Source organism: Callorhinchus milii, unplaced genomic scaffold, assembly GCF_018977255.1.
Source record: "Callorhinchus milii isolate IMCB2004 unplaced genomic scaffold, IMCB_Cmil_1.0 Scaffold6, whole genome shotgun sequence".
NCBI lineage: Eukaryota > Metazoa > Chordata > Chondrichthyes > Chimaeriformes > Callorhinchidae > Callorhinchus > Callorhinchus milii.
In genome coordinates this window covers 12,728,485-12,755,452 of record NW_024704747.1, presented here as the reverse complement: position 1 = coordinate 12,755,452, position 26,968 = coordinate 12,728,485, and the positions used below count along the sequence as shown (strand labels likewise).

The window sequence follows — 26,968 nt, the reverse complement described above, 5'->3', positions numbered from 1 at the left end:
AAAACCAAAAAAAACAATAATAAATTGGTCATTTTCAATCTACGACTGTTTGTGGGACTTTGCTGTGCGCAATTGGCTGCCGCGTTCGCCCACAAATATACAGTCAATTCACTTTACAGTATATTCTGTGAAGCGCTTTGGGACGTCCTCCCGACGTGAAAAGCGCTATATCAAATGCAAGGATTATTATTATTATTATTACAGAGTTGTTTAGCAGTGGATATCTGGATGTGATTCATGTTCCGTTTTTTGATCGTATGTCTTTGGTATTGGCATTGAATAACAGTTAGGTTCTCTCTCACAAGGAGAAGCAAAACTAACATTGCATCAGTCTACCTTTCAGGTAGCCCTCTTGCATCTGAGTCAGAGGTTGTGGGTTCAAGCCGCACATTGAGACTTGCAATCATTTGTCTAAACTGACACTCAAATGCAGTGCTGTGGGGGGGGAGGTTGCATTGTCCTTCAGATGAGGCGCTAATCCAAGGCCCCATCTGTCTGTTCATGTTGGCATTAAAGATCCCATTGCAGTATTCAAAAAGAGAACGGGGTTTCTTCTGGTGTTCTGGCCAGCAATCCACCAAATAAAATTGGTCACTCGCTCCATGGCTGTTATGTTATGTGTTATGTGCAACTGGCTGCCACTTTGCACCCACAAAATACAGTCAATCCACTTTACAATATATCCTGTGAAGTACTTTGAGATGTCTTGACGAAGTGTTAAGATGCTATATCAAATGCAAGGATTATTATTATTAACATTAAGTCACCCTGAGTCACTATCTCTAGCTGGAGAATAGTTTGAGAGAAGCAAAGTCAGAAGACCTTGGAGCTTGTAACTTGCATACTCAGCCAAATTGCCTCAATACTGTGGTATTTCCTTTCATACATCAGCTGGCAAACGTACATTAGCTTGCAAACACTCTAAAGGCCAGTAGAAATGTTATGTACATTCAGTTTTAAGACTAAAAAAAAGCTAGCAAAAGGAAAAATTCATGTGAAGGCTGTACAATCTGTACTAATTGTTCATACTGTAATCCTATTGAAAGCGAAGATGCTCTGAGCAACTCCCAAAATATACACTTCATCTCGAGAATAATGTGGAGTCCTGTAGCTTAGTGGTTAGAGCACTCGGCTCACAAGCGAGACGACCTGGGTATGAGAAGACCTGGGTGCAATTCCCAGGTAGGACAAAAGCTTAGGCAAGTTAGACAAGTGATTCCAAGTCTCAATGTGCGGCTTGAACCCACAACCTCTGACTCAGATCCGAGAGGGCTACCCAGGCAGGGCAAAACCTTAGACAAGTTTCATTACACTTGAACCCTATGAGTAGTGATATTTCCTCGTGCCAGGTATCAACAGTGGGGATGGGACACCCCAATAAGTTATTTGTAATTATATCATTACTGAAACTTTTATATATGGCTAATTATTAAACATGCCAATTAATGCAAATCAGATTAATAATAATATAATAATAATAATTAATCTTTGCATTTTGAGTGGTATCATGGAATCGTTAACATCCATCTAAACAGCTAGAGGGGACCTTGGTTAAAATTTTCCCTAAGGGTCACACCTCTGACAATGCAATGCTCTCCGAGTGCCATCCCACACTGTGAGTTCAAAGTCCTGATGTGGGGCCCATACCAATAATAATAATCCGTGCATTTGATTTAGCACCTTATCACGTCTTTGAGGTGTCACAGAATATACTGTAAAGTGAATTGGCTGTGTATCTGAGGCAAAAACGCTACCAACAGAATTAGTTTGACACCTGTTTTGCATTTCAAGGAAAAATATTGAATGTGAAATGCCTAAAACGTCACCCTTTCATGTAAAAAAAGGTTGAGATAAAGATACAAAATACTTCCCCCAACTATTTTTNCTCCATTTTCACTGGCTTCGGTTGGCCCTGCCACAACTGTGCAAGAAGTAGTGAGTAGGAACAGTCCCAGGCACTTAGCTGTTGGGAAGCTCTCAACAGCAATCTGTAGATGATCATCTGACTCATTCTTCTCTCCCCCCCACCCAACACTTTCATCACTAGAGAACCTGGGATCAGGATTTCCCAAGTGAAGATTGTACAATCCACAATCACGTGGCATTAAGCATTGTTTCTCCGGCTCACTGACTATCATGCCAGCTTGGAGACATCTTAGTAGTTAAAATGTTAAGTTATTGTGACAACTGCTGCACAATGGTGATGTGACGCAACATGCTGCAGTATTAATGGTCCAAGTCAGAGAATGGTAAAATATGGATTTACATTAGTTATTGCACACAGGACAAATCAGTCATTTCCCCTAGTCTTTTGGGTAGATTTTAGGGAGTAATGTATGCACAGTCTATCAGATTGTTTTGTCAGTCTCTTGACCAGGAAAGAGTGCATTGCATGGGGAACCTCTATAAAAAAGGTGCAAAATTGCAGTTAACCCCCCAGATTACATGTGTAAAGTGTGAATTTATGCAACAAGAAAACCAGGTAGCTAAGAGAAATAATGAAACACCTTGTATGTACATAGTGCCCTTCACGCAGTGTAGCATCTCGGAGTGATTAACAGTGGTGGAGCTTGCTTCCAAACCAGGAAGCGAGGGAAGGAGGTAAGCATTGTCAAAGAGGAAGGTCTTCAGGTGAATTCTGATGATGGGCAAGGAGGGGGCAAGGTGGAGGCATAGGAATCACCATTATTATGAAGTGAAACTGAAGAAACTGAAACATTTATTGAAACTGACAGAGGAATAATCAAAACATTGTTTTACATCAAATAGCACCAATAAAATTATATTAAATTTAAATCACATTGTACAGTTATTGCTATCTAAACAGAGCTAGTCTGCTGGAGATCCTTAAACCACAGATCATGAACTTAAATAACATGGAGGCAAGGACCTTGCTTAAAGCTCCGTTATCCCTCCCCTCACCCTGACCATTTCCCCCCTCCTCGCTCCCTCCCTTCCCTCCCCTCACCCTGATCATTTCCCCCTTGCTCCGGGCCTGACCCAACTGTCCAGCGCTTTGGGACGTCCTCCCGACGTGAAAGACGCTCTATAAATGGAATTTTGTTGTTGTTGTTGTTGTTATATCCCAAAACAGAAAGCAAGCTTCACAGTAATAATTTATCACACCACCATTTCACATTTCCTGTATATATTAGTTGATACAAATTTTCATTTTGATGGAGTTAAACATAAATTGCATTTTTCAGCTTGTGAGATATCCTTGTTGATTATGCAACTCAAACACATGAAAAAAATAAATACAGGCCAAGTGCCTGCAAAGCACAGGTTCCCCTGTAACTTGCAAGTGACAATTTCTGCCAAATGAATAACAATAAATCTATGCACATCCATTATGTATTTATTTTACTTGTGAAAACACAACAAAGCTCAAATTCTTTTCTTCAAAACACAACTCTGCACATTCATGTAAAAATAAATTTGGTCACTCAATCCACGACTGTTTGTGGAACAATGCTGTGTGTAATTGGCTGCCGTGTTGTGCCCACAAAATACAGGCAATGCATTTTCCAATATATTCTGTGAAGCACTTTGAGATGTCTCAACGACTTGATAAAATGCTATATCAATGGAAGGATTATTATTATTATGAAGATTTGATAAATGTGTTCCGTGTTGTTTTAAATACAGATCTGAATTAATTATACATAATCCAATTACACCTCCAATAACATGACATTTCTTTTTAGAATCAACACAAATTTTATTTATTCCTTTTAAAAATTGAGTTGTTGCTCTCATAGGTTGGACTGTTTTCTGCTCGCTCTCTCCCCCCCCAATCCACATAAAATATACCATGTCCCTCACCTCTTTCATTAACCTGCTCGCAGCCATTGCAAATGATAAATTTCACAGCCCTCTAACAAGTCGATAACGTGAACAACCTCCACACATTCCAAAGACGTAAATAGCTTGGCTGGCGCACCTCTCTTCTGCAGCATGGGTTCCTCGTTTCTCTCACCAATAAACCATCATTTGCATATCAATAGCGCTCCAAGTTTCTGTGGCTTTAACAGAAAATGAGTGCTGCATCTCAAATGACCCTTTTTATTCTTTGTTGTTTTACTTCACTAGTTCCATACGAAGTGCCATGAGCCTCACAGAGCCTTGTAGACTGCAGACGTTCATGGAGCATGAACGCCATCGCCTTTAAACATCAATCACCCCTCGCGCCCCCCTCACGCTATAAATCCTTTCACCTACAGCTAATACATGCACTGCGGGCGTCAGGCCCATTTTTTGAGGGGGAAGGGGGAGTGGAATATGAAAAACAATTTCACTGATTATGAGCTGATCAAATCTCCTCCATCAAGGCTTCAACCAATCACGGCAAAAAAAAAAGGCATTTTCATAGAAGTCAGCTCTACTTTACCCTTTTGAGTACTGCACTGAAGCTTTTACAGCTTTCAAACTGGTTTTTGCAGATCACATCTGCCCAATAAAAACCTTTACTGACAGCTAGCCTCAAATGCTATCAAGTACCATAAGGGACATTTACAAAATCAAACATTCGCAGTCCATAATTCTCATAATAAATGCAATCAAAATGCTGTTCTACTTCCGAATGTGGTGCTGTCTGCTTCTCGTGTCCTCAAAAGGGAATCCAAAATAATGGTTATTCACTGGAAAGAACTGAAATGAGAAAAAAAAACTACTTCCAATTATAAAAATTCCCTGCACTCTGCGTATTTGTAGCTGTTAATTCCTGGTGAGTGCCTCTGGAAACAATAAAGTCCCAAACAGCATAGTAAAGTATTCAGTAAATAGCTGATATTTTCCCCAAAATACCATGAGTTAAATTAAATTATACACTTAGCATTCAAAATTATTCTTGCCCTCATTTGGCAGACTGCACAGAAAACCTAAACGTATGCACATTGGTTGACTTGATAGCCTACTCCACGCCGTGGCTCAACATTCTACAATGTTAATGAAATTTAGCCAGAATATCGGTTTGTATTAAGGTTATAGCTAAAGCATCACCAGCACAGTCGCAAGTGAAATACATTCAACTGAATTGCCTCGTAATTCTGAATGTTATAAAATGCACACGCACTTATCATGAACTGGAATATCTGTAAAAAACGTGTATACTGAATGTGAGATACATGATACAGAAGTGATTTGTTCTGTAATACACTGACTGGGACCACTTTCAGAGGGCTTCAATTCGCAAATATAACAGCATTAATACAGGTAGTCCGAATGGATTTAATCTCTGATCAAAAATAGTTCCTCAGGAGATTTTTGGGCTCTATTTTTAATGCTGTTCCTCCTGGTCAAACTCGAACATCAGTTTTCCCTCAATGTTCCTAGGCTATGCAGAAGAAAAATAAGCTTGGTTTCTTGGCTCAATCTCCAAAATCCAGAGATTTTTTCAGTAAAGTGCATATATAGATAGGGTTGTTATTAACTGTGCTACTTCTGTTCCCACATCCAGTTTCATTGGTTTGTGGGTGGGTGATTTCATGATGTCAGTGGGCATAATTTAATAACACAAAACCTAAACAGCTCTCCTTAAACCCTGCCCCCCGCCAAAAAAAAGAACAAGAGCACAAATCCAACTTATAACTTTGAATCGTCCTACAGCAGTAAGCAATATTGCATCTCTTACAGCAGTATAAAGGGGGCATCGGACAACTCTTGGTACTTGGTTTATGGTTCAGAGGTATTGATTAATTAGGTGCACTTTTTTTTGTCACTCACCATCAGTTTTAAGTGGAGTCCTGTCATTTAGTGGTTAGAGGATTCGCCCCGCAAGCGAGAGGACCTGGGTTCGATTCCCGGGCAAGGCAAAACATTGGGCAAGTTTCTTTACTTCACACGCTTCTGTTTACCTAGCAGTAAGTAGGAACCCGGTTGTTAGTTGATTGGTAGACCGCTTTTCCGGGGTAATAATCCCTCCAAAAAATAAATAAAAAATAATAATTTGGTCATCAAACCACGACTGTTTGGCGGACACTGCTGTGTGCCATTGGTTGCTGCATTCTGCCCACAAAATATACAGTAAATTCACTTTACAGTATATACTGTGAAGCGCTTTGAGACTTCTCGAAGATGTGATAATGCACTATATCAAATTCAAGGATTATTATTATTACTATAAATAAATAAATAAATAGACAGACAGACAGACAGACAGACAGACGTATGAACGAACGAACGAACGAATGAATGACCCCCCAAAAGTAATCATGATCTGCTTAACTGAAGCGTACACACAGTGAAGATCTACTGTGTATAGATTTGCCTACAAATACAGTCATGACACTGGAGTCAAATGCTGTGAAGCACTTTGAGACGTTTCAATAATTCAAATGCAAATATTACAACTGCACAGAAAAATCCATAGCCCACAAATTCAAACGGCAAAATTATTGAAAGTGAGTCAAAAAAAACTAAATTTCTAGATTACCTGATCCTCGATTACAAAATGTATTTAGGAATGCAGTTATACTGTTAACACCTGTCTTACCAGAATTTGGGGTATCCAGAATTCAAGCTTAGCTAGACTAGGACCAAAACCCATTTTTTAAAAAAAAATCCCAACCCCAAATTCCCCAGGTTGTATGTAGACCAACTCGCCTAATGTGCACCACCTCATGCTGAGCAGCCTCATCGTGCTTGCCAGCCTTCACTGTGGCCAGGGGTATCGACTTTGACTCAGACAGTTGGAATCCTCAAGCAGAAATAGCTTATTCTGGTACTGGCATTGTATTTACACTTAACTGGAAACACCGGCTCACCAGACCAGATCTCCCTCTCCTTCCCCCAATTAGCGTATTGTAAAACAAAGATGGAAACAATGACTCCATGAAAACTGATTTTAAAATTTGTGAGACAGTTGACCCATCAAACAAAAATATCCAGTCACAAAATGGTATCATACAGTAAAGTCTATGAGACAAACTCTTGATATGAAAGGACTTTATCAAATGCAAGAATTATCATCATCTCAATTTGCTATGTGCACTGCAAAGCTTTAGAACAAGTTCCAGTTCAAACTGTTACTGTGAATACATGATGGCCAGGTGACACTAACACTCCATATTGGATCAGGAATATAGGTATTTCTGTTACAAATGGGTGTTTATCAGTAACAGAAGAAAGGGAAATAGCTTTGGATGGAATTAGGATGCACCCTAATGGTAGGAAAGTGATGGTCAAGTACATATGAGGTAATGTGACGAGTAGACCTTATCTGCTGAATTTCTCATTGTTTTGTTTTCCCATATGATTTTTCCAATCCTTCCCTGTCAAAGTACATTATTTACATGGACATTCTTCACGAGTGACAGGAAAAGTGCCAGCTAGCTCGCTGACCAGGAAATAAGTATATGTGTGCTGGATGAGGAGGGCAAGGAGATGGGGGTGGCAGAGAGAGAAAAAAACATTACAGCCAACTTCTATCCGATCCTTTCAGACCTCTGTACAAATGGCGTTCCATCCCAAAGTCACTGGACCATGATAAGAAGTGGGAATCATGGTTGACAAGGTGCACTGAAGATATTAAACAACTCTAACATTGCTAAGGCTGAGATCAATTAACTCAGCAGAGACCTGGGAACGAGCTGGGAACTTTCTAGGTCTGTAAAGATTAACAATAGATCAATGCTTTCTCCGCACTTTCTCCACGGAACCCGCTCTAAAATGTAGTTTCTGGGTTGCAGGCCTCACGCTGTTTACTCAACCCAAGTGTGGGTGTCTCCAGAATGCGCGTGTGGGGTGGGGCACAAGCGCCAAATGGGCTTTGCTCAGAGGCCCCATTGTTGTGATTATCGGTGTCTCTGTCTGTGTGTGTGTCTCTCTCTCTCTCTATGTGTGTGTGTGTCTGTGTGGCTCTCTCTCTCTATGTGTGTGTGTCTGTGTGTCTCTCTCTCTCTCTCTATGTGTGTATGTCTGTGTGGCTCTCTCTCTCTATGTGTGTATGTCTGTGTGTGTCTCTATGTGTCTGTGTGTCTCTCTATGTGTCTGTGTCTCTCTGTGTTTGTGTGGGTCTCTCTGTGTTTGTGTGTCTCTCTCTGTGTTTGTGTGTCTCTCTCTGTGTCTGTGTGTCTCTCTCTATGTTTGTGTGTCTCTGTGTGTCTCTCTATGTTTGTGTGTCTCTCTTTATGTGTTTGTGTGTCTCTCTCTCTGTGTTTGTGTGTCTCTCTCTCTGTGTTTGTGTGTCTCTCTCTATGCGTTTGTGTGTCTCTATGTGTTTGTGTGTCTCTCTCTCTCTGTTTGTGTGTCTCTTCTTTGTGTGTGCGGTTTGTGAGTGTGTCTCTATATGCGTTTATGAGTATCTCTGTGTGAATGTGTATGTGTGTCTGTCCTGTCTGTGAGTGTGTACGTCTCTTTGTCTCTATAAGTGTATGTGTGTCTCTGAGAATGTGAATTTCTGTTTCTGTGAATGTGTATCTCTATCTGTGTGTCTCTGTGTGTATCTCTCTGTGTCTGTGTGTCTCTCTCTGTGTCTATGTGTCTCTGTGTGTATCTCTCTCTGTGTCTGTGTCTCTCTTTGTCTGTGTATCTCTCTGTGTCTGTGTGTGTATCTCTCTGTCTGTGTGTATCTCTCTCTGTGTCTCTGTGTGTATGTGTCTCTCTCTCTGTCTGTGTGTCTCTGTGTGTATCTCTCTGTGTCTGTGTGTGTCTCTCTGTGTCTGTGTGTCTCTCTCTGACTCTGTATCTCTGTGTGTGTGTGTGTGTCTCTCTCTGTCTGTGTGTCTCTGTGTGTATCTCTGTGTCTGTGTGTGTCTCTCTCTGTGTCTGTGTATCTCTCTGTGTCTGTGTGTCTCTGTGTGTATCTCTCTCTATGTCCCTCACCGACCCCTCTTCTCCTCTCTCCCTCCTCCACAACACCCTCTCCTCCACACTCGATACTCTTGCCCCCATCACTTCCCGCACTGTCTCCTACTCCCGCTCCTCCCCCTGGTACACCACCCACCTCCGCTCACTGAAAAGCCAGGTGCGGGCCGCTGAACGCACCTGTGTCAAATCTGGCCTAACGGTCCACCGACAAATCTGGCTGGACCTCCTCAAAATTTACCGCTCCACTCTAGCCTCGGCCAAGTCGTCCTTCTACTCCAGGATAATCCTGGAGGCGAAGAACAACCCCAGGCTACTGTTTTCCACCACAACCCGACTCCTCCGTCCCCCCCGCCACCCCGCGCAGGTCATCTCCTCCAACCTTCACTGCGAGGAGATGCTGGATTTCCTTGAATCCAAGATCAAGGGAATCCGCTCCGCGGTCACTTCCCCTCCAACTTCCACCCACCACCCACCCCTTCCCTCCCACACTCCGACTCCTACCCATCCTCCCCTACACACCTTCGTACCCGTTTCCCCACCCTCTGTCACTGAACTCATCCTATCCCTAAAACCAACCACCTGCTCCCTTGACCCCATCCCCACTCCACTCCTTATCTCCCAGCTCCACTTTCTTGCCCCACATATCACTGACATCATCAACCTGTCCCTCTCCTCTGGCTCTGTCCCCATTCCATTAAAAACTGCCATCATCACGCCCACCCTGAAAAAACCCTCCCTTGATGCGTCGCAGCTATCAAGCTACCGGCCCATCTCCAACCTCCCCTTTCTCTCCAAGGTCTTGGAAAGAGTTGTCGCCTCCCAACTGCGCTCTTTCCTTTCCACCCATTCTCTTTTCGAACCCCTTCAGTCAGGTTTCCGTGCTGCCCATAGCACAGAAACTGCCCTGGTCAAGGTCACCAATGATATCCTGACCATCTGTGACCAGGGCTCCCTCTGTCTCCTCGTCCTCCTCGACCTATCGGCAGCATTCGATACGGTCGACCACGCTATCCTACTCCACCGCTTGTCCTCCCACCTCAACCTTCAAGGCACTGTCCTTGAATGGTTTAGGTCGTACCTTTCTCACCGTCTTCACTTTGTCTCGACGAATGGCTTCTCCTCCACCCCCCGTACTGTCTCATGTGGTGTCCCTCAGGGCTCTGTCCTCGGTCCCCTCCTCTTCACCCTCTATATGCTCCCCCTCGGTGACATCATCCGCAGACATGGAGTTAACTTCCACATGTATGCGGATGACACCCAACTCTACCTTTCCTCCTCTACTCTCAACTCCACGACCACCGATGTCCTGACAGCTGCCTGTCCGACATCGAGTCCTGGACGAGAGACAACTTTCTTCAGCTCAACGTGCGAAAAACCGAGGCCCTCCTGATTGGCTCACGTCAGCGCCTCCGCACCTCAGGCGCTGACACCATCAGCATCCAAGGCTGCACTCTCCACCTCTCAAAGCCAGTCAGGAACCTCGGCGTTTTGTTCGACCCTGAGCTGTCCTTTCTCCCTCACATCCGCACCACAACTGGCACCGCCTTCCATCACCTCCGGAACATCGCCAGACTACGGCATTACCTCACCCCTCACGCTGCTGAAACCCTGGTCCACGCCTTTGTCACCTCAAGGCTGGACTATGGGAACTCTCTCCTCGCCGGCCTTCCCGCCACCTCCCTCCACAAGCTGCAGGTCATTCAGAACTCTGCAGCTCGTGTACTGTCCCGCACCAGGCTTCGCGACCACATCACTCCCACCCTCGCTCGCCTCCACTGGCTCCCCATCCCCCAGAGGATTGATTTCAAGATCCTCATCCTCACCTACAAGGCCATTCACGGCCTTGCTCCCTCCTACCTCTCCAACCTACTATCCCCCTACCTACCTGCCCGTACCCTCCGTTCCTCTGGCTCCGGTCTGCTCCACGTCCCCCGCCCCAACCGCCCTACCATCGGTGGTCGGGCCTTCAGCCTCTCAGCCCCGAGGCTCTGGAACTCCATCCCCCAGTGCCTTCGCCGCTTCCTCCCTTTCCTCCTTCAAGGCCGGTCTCAAAACCTTTCTCTTTGACCGTGCCTTCAGCTCCCCTCTCGACTCTCTTCCCCCTCCTCGCTCCCTCCCTTCCCTCCCCTCACCCTGACCATTTCCCCCCTCCTCGCTCCCTCCCTTCCCTCCCCTCACCCTGACCATTTCCCCCCTGCTCGGGTCATGACCCAACTGTGCAGCGCCTTGGGACGTCCTCCTGACGTGAAAGGCGCTTTATAAATGGAATCTTGTTGTTGTTGTCTTGTTGTCTCTGTGTGTGTCTCTCTCTGTCGCTCTGTGTCTCTCTCTGCGTCTGTGTATCTCTCTGTCTGTGTGTATCTCTATGTGTCTGTGTGTCTCTGTGTGTATCTCTCTCTGTCTCTGTGTATTTCTCTGTGTCTGTGTGTGTCTCTCTCTGTCTCTGTCTCTGTGTGTATCTCTCTGTGTCTGTGTGTGTCTCTCTCTGTCTCCCTGTGTGTATTTCTCTCTGTGCCTCTCTCTGTGTCTGTGTATCTCTCTGTGTCTGTGTGTCTATGTGTGTATCTCTCTCTGTCTCTGTGTATCTCTCTCTGTGTCTGTGTGTGTGTCTCTCTCTGTCTGTGTGTCTCTCTGTGTATATCTCTCTCTGTGTGTATCACTCTGTGTCTGTGTGTATCTCTCTCTGTGTCTGTGTGTGTCTCTCTGTGTCGGTGTGTCTCTCTCTGACTCCATCTCTGTGTGTGTATGTGTGTGTCTCTCTCTGTCTGTGTGTCTCTGTGTGTATCTCTGTGTCTGTGTGTGTCTCTCTCTGTGTCTGTGTATCTCTCTGTGTCTGTGTGTCTCTGTGTGTATCTCTCTCTGTCTCTGTGTGTATCTCTCTCTGTGTCTCTGTGTGTGTCTCTCTCTATAATAATAATAATAATAATAATAATCCTTGCATTTGATATAGCGCTTTTCACGTCGGGAGGACGTCCCAAAGCGCTTCACAGAACACACTGTAAAGTGAATTGACTATATTTGTGGGCGGACGCGGCAGCCAATTGCGCACAGCAATGTCCCACAAACAGTCGTAGATTGAAAATGACCAATTTAATTATTGTTTTTTGTTTTGGAGGGATTATTATTAGGCTCTGTGTGGAGTAAGGAAACTTGCCCAAGGTTTCGCCCTCTGCCTGGAATTGAACTCAGGTCTCTCACTTGCAAAGCGAGTGCTCTAACCACTGAGCTACAGGACTCCACGTCGCTCTGTATGTATTTCTCTCTGTGTCTCTCTCTGTGTCTGTGTATCTCTCTGTGTCTGTGTGTCTCTGTGTGTATCTCTCTCTGTCTCTGTGTATCTCTCTCTGTGTCTGTGTGTGTGTCTCTGTGTGTCTCTCTGTGTGTATCTCTCTGTGTGTATCTCTCTCTGTGTCTGTGTGTGTCTCTCTCTGTGTCTGTGTATCTCTCTGTGTCTGTGTGTCTCTGTGTGTATCTCTCTCTGTGTGAATCTCTCTGTGTCTCTGTGTGTGTCTCTCTCTGTCGCTCTGTGTGTATTTCTCTGTGTCTGTGTGTATCTCTCTCTGTATCTCTGTGTGTATCTCTCTCTGTGTCTGTGTGTGTGTATCTCTCTGTGTTTGTGTGTCTCTCTCTCCTGTGTGTGTGCAGTTTATGAGTGTGTCTCTATATGCGTTTATGAGTATCTCTGTGTGAATGTGTATGTGTGTCTGTCCTGTCTGTGAGTGTGTACGTCTCTTTGTCTCTACAAGTGTATGTGTGTCTCTGAGAATGTGAATTTGTTTCTGTGAATGTGTATCTCTATCTGTGTGTCTCTGTGTGTATCTCTCTGTGTCTGTGTGTCTCTGTGTATCTCTCTCTGTGTCTCTGTGTGTATCTCTCCGTGTCTGTGTGTGTCTCTCTCTGTGTCTGTGTATCTCTCTGCGTCTGTGTGTCTCAGTGTGTATCTCTATGTGCCTGTGTGTCTCTGTGTGTATCTCTCTCTGTCTGTGTGTACCTCTCTCTGTGTCTCTGTGTGTATCTCTCTCTGTGTCTGTGTGTATCTCTGTGTCTGTGTGTGTATCTCTCTCTGTGTCTCTGTGTGTGTCTCTCTCTCTCTGTCTGTGTGTCTCTGTGTGTATCGCTCTCTGTGTCTGTGTGTGTCTCTCTGTGTCTGTGTGTCTCTCTCTGACTCTGTATCTCTGTATGTGTGTCTCTCTCTCTGTCTGTGTGTATCTGTGTATCTGTCTCTGTGTCTCTCTCTGTGTGTGTATCTCTCTGTCTGTGTGTGTATCTCTCTGTGTCTGTGGGTGTATCTCTCTCTGTGTCTGTCTCTCTGTGTCTGTGTGTCTCTCTCTGACTCTGTATCTCTGTGTGTGTCTCTCTCTCTGTCTGTGTGTCTCTGTGTGTGTCTCTCTGTCTCTCTGTGTGTATTTCTCTCTGTGTCTCTCTCTGTGTCTGTGTATCTCTCTGTTTATTCTTACCCTATACAATTTCTCTACCCTCTCCTCCGATACTGTGGCATTGGCTGCATCCTCTTCTTTTGTGAAGACAAATGCAAAGTACTTTAGGGTTCCCTTTTATGATACCTGCTAATCTTTTCTCATACAATCACTTTGCCCCTCTTATTTCACTTTTCAGTTCTCCTCTGTACTTTCTGTACTCTATTTGAGCATCTTCTGTATTTTGGACCTGGCATTTATCATAAGCCTTTTTCTGTTTTATTCTAATCTCAATTTCCTTAGTCATCCAGGGAGGATTGGATGCCCTATCTTGGATACCTTTTGGATGCCTTTTCTGGGAATGTGTTTGTTCTGTCCCCAAACTATCTCCTCCTTGAAGGTTGCTCATTAGCTGTTTTACCTGCCAATCTTTCTTTCCAGTCCACCTTGGCTAGGTCCCTTTGTAACTCACTGAAATTAGCCATCTTCCAGTTGAGTATCTTCACCTTTGATTGTTCCTTATCCCATTTCATAAGTACTCTAAACCTAATGATGTTGTGATCACTGTTGTCCAGATGCTCTCCTACTGAAACCTGTTCTACTTGTTCCACTTTATTCCCCAGAAAGAGATCCAGCAGGGCTTCCTTCCAGGATCGGTTATGCTTTTTTTGTACGCTCTCTATGCTATATAAATAAGTGTTCTAGATAATAATACTAATAATTTGTATAAACAAAACGCAAAATACTGCAGATGCTGGAAGTCATGTCGAAGAGAAGAACAGAATGTCTTCAAGGTAGGTATATCTTCAAGGTCAGTGTATTCTGACTCACTTTTCTTTCTCCATAGATGCTGCCTGACCTGTTGAGTGTTCCCAGCAACTTCTGCTTTTGTTAATAATTTGCATGTTTGTGGAACAACAACAAAATTTCATTTATAAAGCGCCTTTCACGTCAGGAGGACGTCCCAAAGTGCTGAATAGTCAGGTGTTGGGGCCCGAGCATGAGGGAGGGGTGGTGTTGGGGTGAGAGAAGGCAGAGGGAGGGAGACCGAAGGCAGGATCGAAGAGAAGAGTCTTGAGACCGGCCTTGAAGGAGGCGAGGGAGGAAGTGAGGCAAAGGGACCGTGGGATGGAGTTCCAGAGTGTGGGGGCAGAGAGGCTGAAAGCTCGGCCACCGATGGTAGGGTGAGTTGGGCGGGAGACATGGATCAGGCCGGAGCCCGCTGAATGGAGGGAGCGGGCAGGTTGGTAGGGAGTCAACAGGTCAGAGAGGTAGGAGGGAGAAAGGTCATGGATGGCCTTGAAAGTGAGGACGAGGATCTTATAATAATCCTTGCATTTGATATAGCGCTTTTCACGTCGGGAGGACATCCCAAAGCGCTTCACAGAACACACTGTAAAGTGAATTGACTTTTTGTGGGCGAACGCGGCAGCCAATTGCGCACAGCAATGTCCCACAAACAGTCGTAGATTGAAAATGACCAATTTATTATTGTTTTTGGTTTTTGGAGGGATCTTGAATTCGATCCTCGGGGATGGGGAGCCAGTGGAGTTGGGCAAGTGTGGGAGTGATGGGGTCACAGAGCCTGGTGCTCAAGAGTACACGAGCTGCAGAGTTTTGGATGATCTGCAGCTTGTGAAGGGAAGAGTTGGGAAGGCCGATGAGAAAGGAGTTCCCGTAGTCGAGCCTTGATGTGACGAATGCGTGGGTGAGGGTTTCGGCAGCCTGAGGGGTGAGGCAGTGGTGGAGTCTGGCAATGTTGTGGAGGTGGTGGTAGGCAGTGCCCGTCATGGTGCAGATGTGGGGGAGAAAGGACAGTTCAGGGTCAACAAGATATCTGGGATCCTGACTGGCTTAGTGAGGTTGAGTGTGTAGCCGTGGAGGCTGATGCTGCCAGCGCCTGAGGTGCGGAGGCGCTGGCATGAGCCAATCTTGCTGATGTTGAGTTGGAGAAAGTTGGGCCTCGTCCAGGACTTGATGTCAGACAGGCAGTCGGTCAGGACGCCAGTAGTCCTGGAGTTCAGGGTGGAGGCAGATACGTAGAGTTGGGTGTCATCCGCATACATGTGGTAATTTACCCCATGTCTGCAGATGATGTCACCAAGGGGGAGCATGTGAAGAGGAGGGGACCGAGGACAGAGCCCTGAGGAACACTGCACAGGATGGTGCGGGGGCTGGAGGAGAAGCCGTTTACCGCGATGAAGTGGAGGCGGTATGAAAGGTAGGACCTAAACCAGTCAAGGACAGAACCTTGAAGATTGAGATGGGAGGAGAGGCGGTGGAGGAGGATTGACTGATCCACGATATCAAAGGCAGTGGAGAGATCGAGGAGAACAAGGAGGCAGAGGGAGCCCTGGTCACACATGGTCAGGATGTCATTTATGACCTTAACCAGAGCAGTTTCCTTGCTGTGGGCACGAGGGGTTCATGGAGGGAGTGAGAGGAGAGGAAAGAGCGAGGCAATGGTTCTCTCAAGGACCTTGGATAGAAAAGGGAGATTTGAGATGGGCCGGTAGCTGGATAGCTATGATGGGTCATGGGAAGGTTTCTTCAAGGTGGGGATGATAATGGCTGTTTTAAGGGGGGAAGGAACAGTGCCAGATGACAGGGAGAGATTAATGATGTCAGCGAGTAGTGGGACAAGGAGGTGGAGCTGGGATTTAAGGAGAGGCGTGGGGATGGCTTCCAGAGAGCAGGTGGTGGGCTTCATGGAGGTTGCGGTGGTGAAGACAGAGGAGGGGGTGACAGGTTCAAAGGCTAGAAGGAGGGATGGGTAATTGTCGGATGGGTAGTTGTGTGGGGTGCGTGTAGGGAGGGGGTGGAAGTTGGGAGGGCAGTGGCAGCTGAGCAGATTCCCTTGATTTTGGACTCGAGGAACACCAGCATTTTCTCACAGTGAGAGTCAAGGGAAAGAATTTGCGAGGTGTGTCAGGGAGGGCGGAGGAGCCGGTTGGTGGTGGAGAACAGGAGCCTGGGGTTGCCCTTCACTTCCAGGATTAACTTGGAATAGAAGGATAATTTGGCCGAGGTGAGAGTGGAGTGGTAGGTTTTGATGAGGTCCAACCAGATGTGGCGGTGGACCGTTAGGCCAGATTTGAGCCAAGTGTGTTCGGCAGACTGAACGGAAACCTGTCCCTTTAAGAGGGTTTGAGTATTTAACATGACAAGTCGTTAGATTAGCTTTGGAGATACTGAGTCTAGGAGCTGCCGAGATAGGTAGCTACATTTCATGGGATAGACCATGTGATTCTTACAGCGGGAAAAAATCTGCACTGATACTTTATTTAAGGGGAGGAACCAGATGCCTATATAAGTAAGAAGGCTGGCCTACCTCGAGGTCACTGGCTTTTTACCCAACAATAGGTATGTGCCTGACCTGAGAGGGATTACCTCCAAGTCAAGATAGTTTTTTCAATTTACTAACCTTAGTAACTGAGGTTATACCTCAGTTTGTTGGTGTATATATTTGTCTGTTTCCAGTGTTGCGTTTGTTATATATTATTGTTGCCTAGAGTAAGTAGGACATAGGGTTGTCTAAGGCTAATAAAAACCTGTTGTATCTTCTCATAGTACCTTTGAGTATCTGTTAAATACTTAAGGAGGGAAGTAGGGAAGTATACAAAACAGGTAGTTGCTGGACTCAGTGGCCTGATAGCGCAATAAGGCACTGGGGAAAGGCATCTTAATTGCATGGGCAGTAAGTCAATCGGGAATACCTGTCATCGTGTTGCTCCAAATAGTGAAGTTCCACATGAATTCCACAACAAGAGTGGAATTAGATCCTAAGTGGCCTTTGTGGAGAAATACAACAGTGTAAACCTGGTGGGATGAATGACCCAATTCTGTGTGATATAATATTTTCAATTTTTTTGTATTCCAGGTTCTCTGACCAACATATTTAAATAACTCTGATTATTTCACTACATATTCAAGCATTTATTCGTTTTTTTAAAAAATTGCTTCACGGCATTGATACTGAAAGCAATACGCTCACTTTATTCCCAGCACCCTTTCCATGTTTCCATGATATAATTCAATCCAGACATAATATCTCTCATGACAGTTTTCTATTTTTAAACAGTTTGTGTCCGTATTCCGGTGTTTTCCAGTTTAATTATGAATGTTTTGGGTGGAACTTTAATCAAAAGCTTTCTGAAAATCAAAATTAGATCTATCAAGGGTTCACAAATGACACAGGAAATCGCGGCTAGATTTTTATCTAGACAGTGTACATTTTATTTTGATAGTCATCGGAGCTTTATATGTTGTTCCATGCAGTACATTTTTTTATTTGAGTTCCATGCAATACATTTTTTAAATTGAAATAACACCTTTCACATCGGGAGGACGCAACAAGATGGTTAACAATAATAGGAATGGCATCGAGCTATGGATGGCATCGACAAAGCTCAGGAGCCTGTCAATCTTCCAAACTGTCCTTGTGCATTTATTTTCACTCTATCTGTATCTGGTGGAAGAGAGTGGTGTTTTGGTCAAGGCAAGTGAAGTAAGATTCAAACTATCGAATTAGATTAAAGGAAGGGATGGAAGCTGAGGGTTCACTCAGCCTGATTTGCACAAGGTGGGGGTCACCAGAATGGTTCATGCGAGAAAATGACTTCACAGAAGCAGCTCATCCTAACAACTAACAAGATGGATGGAAAGTGAGCAATGAGGCAAGACAGTGTGGAGTTGTAGTCTCAGCAGGAACACCCTTGAGTTTAAGGGGCGGGTTGGGAAACTGAGAAAGAGAGCAACTGATTAAGGTGAAACTCATTTACATCATCAAAAAAGTTTTTAAAAAAACACCCATCATCCCAGATCTGAATATCAGAGATAACTGTAAACAAATGTGCATGGATTTCACCTTTCACACACAACCTGCAATACATTTTGCCAACTACAGATTTGTACTGTACAAATGTTTGCACCCAAGAGCTGCGAAGGAATAGAACTTTTTCCCCACTGGGTTCAGATAAACCCGAGTTTCAGGTTAACATCCATTACTGAGATACCTCCCTACTATTTTTCCAAACCTACCCATTGGAACCATTATAAATATACCTTGTATCAAATGAGACTATTTTTATCCCAACAGTTTGAACTCTTAACCTATTCCGCTAATAGTCCAGTGAAATGCACGGATGTTAAATTGTAAGGATAATCAAATGCTGCTGATTTCAGTTCATTGATCTTGCCAAAACAACTTTGCTGCCTCATCAACCAAATACAAGACTTACAGAACAGAGAACTCAACAATCTCCTAATATCTGCACCACTAATTCAATTTAGATGCAAGATTTAGCACAAAGGATTTATAAGCTCACTTATTCCACATAGGAACCTTACAGCTGTAAGAGAGGAATCATTTACGCTTCAGTCTGGACTGGATTCAAATTCTGGTCTGAGGGACAAAAGGCCAGAATACTCCTGTGAGGCAGACAACAGCTCCCACGTAGTATGCTTTTTTTAAAAAAATGTAACAATGGAAATCACTGTTTCAAATGGAGCAGTGCATTAAAACACTATCCCTCCTCTAAAATCTGGATTTGAATCCAGTCCAGCTTAATTGGATGACAGTTTTCTTCCTACGATCACTGGAAATAACTAAGTGCAATGAGCTAGGGAAGATGTCTCAATACAGTTCTGAGTGTCCATGACATAACACTGTCCTAATTGGGACTAATTGGAAGCCTCACACTGGCTGCTGCAGAGCACGATACATAGAGCAAATCTTACTGCCCACAGACTTGCTTTCTCACGTCTGGAGATGCAAATGTAAATTCGTAACTGCTCCAGTTAAAAGTAAGTCTCCAGTGTACATGGAATATTATAGCACAGAGGACGCTATTCAGTCTATTGTGCCTGTGCGGCTCTTTGAAAAAGCTACCCCAATCAGTACCCCTCCCCCGCTCTTTCCCCATGTACTTGCAAATATTTCCTTTTCAAGTACCACCCTTTCAGAAACCACCCTTTCAGGCAGTGCATTCCAGTAACAACTTTCTGTGTTCTCCTCATCTCCCCTCTTTTTTTTGCCCATTAACTAATGGATGTGCCCTGGTTACTGACCCAGCTGCCAGTGGAAACCCTAACTACTCTATCAAAACGCCTCATAATTGTGAACACCTATTAAATCTCCCCTTAACCTTCTCTGCTCTAAGGAGAACAATCCCATCTTATCTAGTCTCTCCACATATCTAAAGTCCCTTAAGCCGGGTACCATTCCAGTAAATATTCTCTGCACCCTCTCCAAGGCCTTGATATCCTTCCTAAAATGTGGTGCCCACAATTGGACACAATACTCTAGCTGAGGCCTAACCAGTGACATATAAAGGGATAGCAGAACTTCCTTGCTTTTGTGTATATACTAACAAAGACAAAATGCCTGTCTGTTTGCCAATAACGTAATAAATAATTTACGTAGAGACATGACTTCTATCTCATCCGAAAGGTTTTGCATGGGGAGCGCCATGGGCATATTTCTTTTCGGGGATCTCCTATCACTGATGAGCTATATTTAAAAAATATTTTAAAAATGCTTTAATTAAGCCCTCAAAAAGCTATGCATGGTATTCTGCAACAAAGTAGCGACAGAGGTCACACACCCTTCTGGAGAAATACATCTATACCAATGAAACGGCAATGTCTGTCTGTATATCTGACAATCACACAATAACCAATTGAAGTAGAGACATGATTTATACCTCATCAGAAAGGTCTAGCATCTGGCAGTGTCATGGGCAAATTTTTTGATGGGAATTCCTACCATTGATGAGTTACATTCAAAATTAAGCCCCAAAATATGAGGAATCCTATATCATGTCTCTACGTCAATCAGAAAGAGAGAGTAAGACAGAGACTGGGGAAGAGAGAGACAGACAGAGAGATAAAACACACGTAAACACTACGTACACACGTAAACACAGAGAGACAATATATTATAAATTGTTGTGATTGTGTGTTTTGTGGTAGAGACGGAGAGACTGAGAGAGTGACAGAGGAAGACTGAGAGAGTCAGAGAGAGAGACACTGAGAGAGTGAGAGACTGAGAGGAAATATATTACAGGAGTCCTCCCAGCTGAGTATAGGTAGTATAGGTAAAGTCTGTCTGTGTGTCTGTATATGTGTCAATTTACATTTCATATTGGATCCTTTGGTTGCAAGCAAAGCTGTTACTCGGTTGTTGCATTCTTGGCAGGCAGGCAAACAGACATTTCGTTCTGTACCTGTTGAAGCGAGCTGTTTGGACAGCTAGCCTATACTAATAAAGACAAATTGTCTGTTTGTGTGTCTGTCTAATCCATTAAGGTAGAGACATGATTTATACTTCATCAGAAAGGTCTTGCATGGGGGAGTGTCATTTATTTTTAGAGGGGGATCGCCTATCGTGACTTAAACAAGTTCATCACACATGTATGGACTTCAACCAGGTGTCCTCCCAACAGGAGTCCTCTTACAGGAGTCCTCCCAAAAGGATATGTGTGCAAATATATCAACAAGGGACGCTAACAAGTTAAACAGCACATTTTCTTGAAAGGGTTAAAGATGCCTAAGAAGCAAAGATCAAGCCTTTCAAGGACAAATAAAAATGCCAGACAAAAGAGAGAAGGCCAATTAAATGAAACTGGTTGCAAGCATAGCTGCAAATGGTACAGCTAGCATATACTAATAAAGACAAAGTGTTTATCTGTCTGCCAAGAACGTAAGAACTGATTGGCGTAGACACTTGATTTATACCTCATTGAAATTATACCTTGAATGGTGGGGCATAATGGGCATATTCTTTTTCGAGGATCCTATCGTTGATGAGCTATATTAAAAAATGCTTTAATTATGCCTCAAATTATGAGGTATGCATGGTATTCTGCAACAAAGTAGCGACAGAGAAAATCACACACCCTTCTAGAGAGACACATCTACACACATATATAGAATATATATCCATATATTCTGCAACAAAGTAGAGAAAGCTATGATCTACAAGCTCATCGCAGGTTTGCACTCCAACAAGCAGTCCTACCACAGCAGCACTGTTCTCTCTAAGCTCCGCACATGTGTGACCCACTGCGCACTTAATGATTCCGGCAGACGCGAGCAGACGAGGGCTACGGGAACCTGAAGGCGTGGGTGAAGAGGAGCAGACCGGAGAGAGAGCTTACAGGAGCTGATTCGAGGCCGGGGGGCAAGAGATCAATCTTGCCCTGAGCCTGAAGGCACGAAGGAGTTTGGAGTGGCCAGTGCGGAGGCCTCTTGGTGAGCTAGCAGGCAACAACCATCGAGAGGCCAAGACCGCGGGTGATCGGGCGAGGCAGTGACCGGCGTGGAGGCTGAGGGTTCAGTGTTACAGGTGAGGAGGTGCCAGGCGCGGAGACTCCATTTAAAAGTCTCCCGCCTGGAACAATGGCCACAGCCACTTGCGTGACGTGAATTCCGCTTGCCGTTTTTCTTTTGTCATTTCTATTTCTCACCTCTTCCCTTGATTTGCACAAACACAAAGTCATTCCGCGCATGGCCGAAAAAAATCAGAGGGAACATAGCACAGGAGTCCTCCCAAAAAGGAGTCCTCTCAACAGGATCCCTCCCAACCAGGAGTCCTCCCACTGAGTCCTCCCAACAGGAGTCCTCCCACTTAGTCTTCCCACTGAATCCTCTCACTGAGTCTTCCTACTGAGTCCTCCCAACAGGAGTCCTCCCACTGGGTCCTCCCAGCTGAGTATGGATAAAGACGAAATGTCTATCTGTGTGTCAATCTACATTCCATATTGGATCCTTTGGTTGCAAGCGAAGCTGCAACAGGTACAGCTAATTAGTTATAAACCTAAGGATCCCATATACCTTTTTAACAGCTCTATTTTAACCTGCCACATTCAAAGACCTGTGTATGTGAACCCCCAGACCTGTGTATGTGAATCCCCACACCTTTGTTTTCTATCTAACCCATGCTATATCTGTCCCCATAGAGCTTGATGATAACACAGGCTGAACAACAAATCCATCCAATTTTACATAACTGAAAACGCTTGCGAAGACAAGCAAAAGTATTCATAAAGAAATTTTCCAGGGCAACTGCATTATAATGCAATTGCCAGGGTCCAGTGTCTCAGGTCCTGGGTCATGCTGAAGCGTGGAAAAATAGCCAACTTCCAGGTGATAGGCAATTTATAATTAGTATGAAAGAAAATAGACTGACTGGCCTTCATTATAGTGTCATTGAAGACTGGAGAGCAAGCCATTGGAAGGTATTTCAACCACGTGAAACTTTCCTCATTCAACAGCAACTTGACAACAACAACTTGCATTTATATAGCGTCCTCCACCCCGGGCAGCGTCCTAGAGCGCTTAACAGTGGTGAATCCTAATGCCAAACTAAGGGTAGGGGGAAGGTGACCATAGGCACGGTCGAAGAGGAAGGTGTTCAGGCGCAACCTGAAAATGGAGATAGAGAGGGCAAGGTGGAGGGATTGAGGGAGAGAGTTCCATAGCTTTGGGATGTAATGGCTGAAGGCACAGCCGCCGATGGTGGAGCAGAGGATTCGAGAGACGAGGTGGAGGCCGGAGCCAGTATAGCGGAGGCAGCGGGTAGTGCAAAAAGGAAACAGGAGGTTGGAGAGATAAGGGGTGCCAAGGCGTGGAGGTATTTAAACACCAGAACCAATGGGGTTTGGCAAGGACTGGGGTAATCGGGGTGCGGAGTTTAGTGCGGGTGAGAATGCAGATAAGCACCACTAAGCTGACAGACTTTCATTAATCAATCTCATTGTGTCCGTGGGCAAAACAGTCTCTTAGAAATCCCAGGAACATGCATAACTCTCAGAAGCTAGTGATAATGAAAACCTTTGGACACAAATGCTATTTCAGATGAAGAGGGGTGCTCTTGTTGTTAGATCACCTGGTAATATGCATGGCGCAATAACAGCTACTCATGTAGCTGTCCATCTGATTTTATAGCTTCTGTGCAAGGATTCTTGCCACCTATTAAGTCAGCATTTGTGGCACAGTGAGTTAGGGCAGTAGGCAAAACTCACTAAATGGTGGCACAGTTGGTTTGAGAATCAACATACAAAGTGGGCCATTTCACCCACACTCCTGTAAATTACCAATCTTGTGTGTAAGGAATAGCAGACGAAGGTAAATGTCCTCCCTATAGCAGAGGGAAAAATTGAAAGGCAATCATGTTTGTCTACTCTTCTACCTCTTTGAAGGCCTGAAATCATGACACCCTCCCTTTTATCTGAGGCATCAGAATACACAAAAAAGAGAAAAAGTAGCTTCAAAAGGATATCTCATCCTAAAAGAGGAAAAAGCGTGAGATAAAATCTGACATTGATCTTTACAAGCCCCTGACTGTTCTTTTGAGAAGTTGAGCACCTGAAAAACACTTCAGGTTACTGTCAATACAGTTAATGTGATCCACCTGAGTGTGGTCTTACCTGTGATTGATTATTAGCTGCATGGTTGCCATGGAAGGGAGATTGTCTGTCTTTATCTCTATGATGCCAACTGCTCTGTTTGCTGCGCTGAAGCTGCTGACGTAATTTTGCATTCTGTAAAATTAAAAGCTTGATGATAGTCATTGAGGTTAAACAAAGGTTTCATGTGTTCACAGTCCACAATACAGAAAGATCTTTTCAAAGTCACTGCCTGGATAAGCTCAGTCTTATGAAGGAAAAATGACCAAATACTGCCTGCGACACAATATGTCTATTCTCCAAGGGTCAAAGAACTGTTATCCATGGTAAACAGTTCTGGAATAGAACAATGAAAATGTGGAAACAGGGAGATATTGTACAATTTTGTGCAGAGAAATATATGTAGAACTTTCTCTCAGGAAATTAATTAATGAGATTTCTCCTTACTTATTTAAATAATTATACATTATCTTAAGAAAGCTGGTTTGATGGACCGTGGCTTACCGTGGCTTCTTATCTTCTCATGTACAAGACAATTCTCAACAGGGTGTCTAATATAGTAAAACTTATTAACTGATTTCACAAATTAACTAAGATACTTTTATTAAAAAGGGAGGATACCTACCAAAATAAAGAAGTTCGGTACTTATCCATAAATTGCACCCATATGTATTTATATTTTAAACACTAATGCCTTTTAAAAAAAGGTTGCAGAGCTCTTCCACCCCACAGCACTAAATACCAAAGAAGCCTATCTGTCTATGCATGGTTGATTCCACTGGCTTGAAAATTATGGACCAATACATTCCAACATGATTCCCCTCAGCTGACATCACCATGAACCCAATGTTTACTGAAGTGGAGTCCTGTAGCTCAGTGGTTAGAACACTCACCTCGCAACAACAAGATTACATTTGTATAGAGCCTTTCACGTCGGGAGGATATCCCAACGCGCTGTGTACAGCATTTCAGACCTGAGTTGGGGTCAGGGGGGAGAGAAGGGAGGGGAGGGGAAGGGGGGTGGCTGATGGCATGGTCGAAGAGGAGGGTCTTGAGGCGGGACTTGAAGGAGGCTAAGGAGGGAGCGAGGCGGAGTGACTGGGGGAATGGAATTCCAGAGGTTGGGGGCAGAGTGGCTGAAGGGTCTCCAGCCAATGGTGGGGCGGGTGGGTCGGGGGACATGGAGCAGGCCAGAGCCGGCTGAGCGGAGGGAGCGGGCGGGTTGATGGAGGGTTACGAGGTCACAGAGGTAGGATACGTTGAGGCCATGGAGGGCTTTGTAGGTGAAGACCAGAATCTTGGACTGGATCCTCTGAAGGATAGGGAGCCAATGGAGTTGGGCGAGAGTGGTAGAGATGGGGTCACGGAGTTTGGTGCGGGAGAGGACACGGGCTGCAGAGTTCTGGATTATCTTCAGTCTGTGGATGGAGGAGTTGGGAAGGACGACAAGCAGGGCGTTTGCATAGTCGAGCCTGGAGGTGATGAAGCCATGAACAAGAGTTTCAACGGCCTGAGGGGTGAGGTAGTGGCAAAGTCGGGCGACGTTACGGAGGTGAGGGAAGGCAGAACAGGTCATGGCTTGGATGTGGGGAAGAAAAGACAGTTGAGGTTCCAATAAGACACCTGGGTTCCTGACTGGTTTGGTGAGTTGTAGTGGGCAACCATGGAGGTTGATTCTGCCAGAGCCTGAGGTGCTGAGGCGCTGGTGTGAGCCAATCAGGAGGGCCTCAGTCTTTTTCACATTCAACTGTAGGAAATTTGCCCTCACCCAGGACTTGATGTCCGACAGGTAGTCTGTCACAACAGCAGTGGTCCTGGAGTTGAGGGTGGAGGCAGAAAGATAGAGTTGGGTGTCATCCGTATACATATGGAAGTTGACCCCATGTCTGTGGATGATGTCACCAAGGGGGAGCATATAGATATTAAAGAGGAGAGGGCCAAGGACAGAGCCCTGGGGGATACCAGACGTGACAGTGCGGGGGCTGGAGGAGAAACCTTTAGAGGCAACAAAGTGGAGACGGTGAGAGAGATAGGATTCGATCCAGGCAAGAGCAGGTCCGCGAAGGTTAAGCAAAGAGGAGAGGTGGTGTATGAGGATGGAGTGGTTGACAGTATCGAAGGCGCAAGTGAGAGACCTGGGTTCAATTCCCGGCAGGGCAAAATGTTGTGCGAATTTCCTTACTCCACACATCTCTGTTCACCTAGCAGTAAGCAGGATTCCAGTTGTTAGTCGATTGGCGAATCGCTTTACCGGGGGTAATAATACCTTAAAAAAAAATGGTCACTCAATCCACAATCGTGGAGTCCTGTAGCTCAGTGGTTAGAGCACTCGCTTTGCAAGCGAGAGACCTGAGTTCAATTCCAGGCAAGGCGAAACCTTGGGCAAGTTTCCTTACTCCACACGCCTAATAATAATCCCTCCAAAAAAACAAAAAAACAATAATTGGTCATTTTCAATCTACGACTGTTTGTGGGACATTGCTGTGCGCAATTGGCTGCCGCGTTCGCCCACAAATATACAGTCAATTCACTTTACAGTGTGTTCTGTGAAGCGCTTTGGGATGTTCTCCCGACGTGAAAAGCGCTATATCAAATGCAAGGATTATTATTATTATAACTGTTTGTTGGTTGCCACATTTCACCCACAAAATATACAGTCAATTCACTTTACAGTATATTCTGAGAAGCGCTTTGAGACGTCTCAAAGATGTGATAAGGCACTATATCAAATGCAAGGATTATTATTATAAGTTCAACAGCATTAGAAATCTTTGTGTAAGAGCCCAAAAACCACCCTTTTATCAAGTTGAAATAAATCTACAGCGGGTGACCTCCAATTAAGCACTTATTATCACCTTTAAGCAATAATGAATTTGAAATTTGCTGTTACAACCTTCAATGTGGTCGTCAGAGAGGGAAAAAGCAATACTCCGATCTCTTTGTCTAACACCAGGGGAGCCCTTTATTTCTCCTTCCTAATGTGAATTCTGATCAGTACATCTCTCCCACACTTATCAGAAATTTGCATTTTATGTTTGCCTAAACAAATGTCGTCATTTGTATTACTCTAGCTGGGAAAGTTATTATTGAACTTTCTCTAACACACATGTAAAATGTAGATGTAAATATCTGCACAGATTTTATTCTCTTTGCAATAACTTTTTCGTAAACCAGTTCGATGACCATAGCCTTGAGCTACCAGTGGCTAAATATTACACAATCATTAACAGCTATATACCTTTACAGTCTATTCTGTGAAGCACTTTGAGAACTCTTGAAGACATGTTAAGGCACTATATACAGCGGGAGCTGGCAGGTTACAGCAGGGCCGACAGC

At 44.5% G+C, this 26,968-nt stretch overlaps 1 protein-coding gene across 1 annotated transcript in view; it reads right to left on the bottom strand.

The window, feature by feature from the left end:
- Positions 1 to 26,968, bottom strand: part of fam117ba (family with sequence similarity 117 member Ba) — an 85,943-nt gene that overhangs the window by 29,616 nt on the left and 29,359 nt on the right. Inside the window, exon 3 of the mRNA XM_042336216.1 lies at positions 23,654 to 23,767. Coding sequence (XP_042192150.1) covers positions 23,654 to 23,767 — 114 coding nt within the window. The remainder of the gene's footprint in view (positions 1 to 23,653; positions 23,768 to 26,968) is intronic.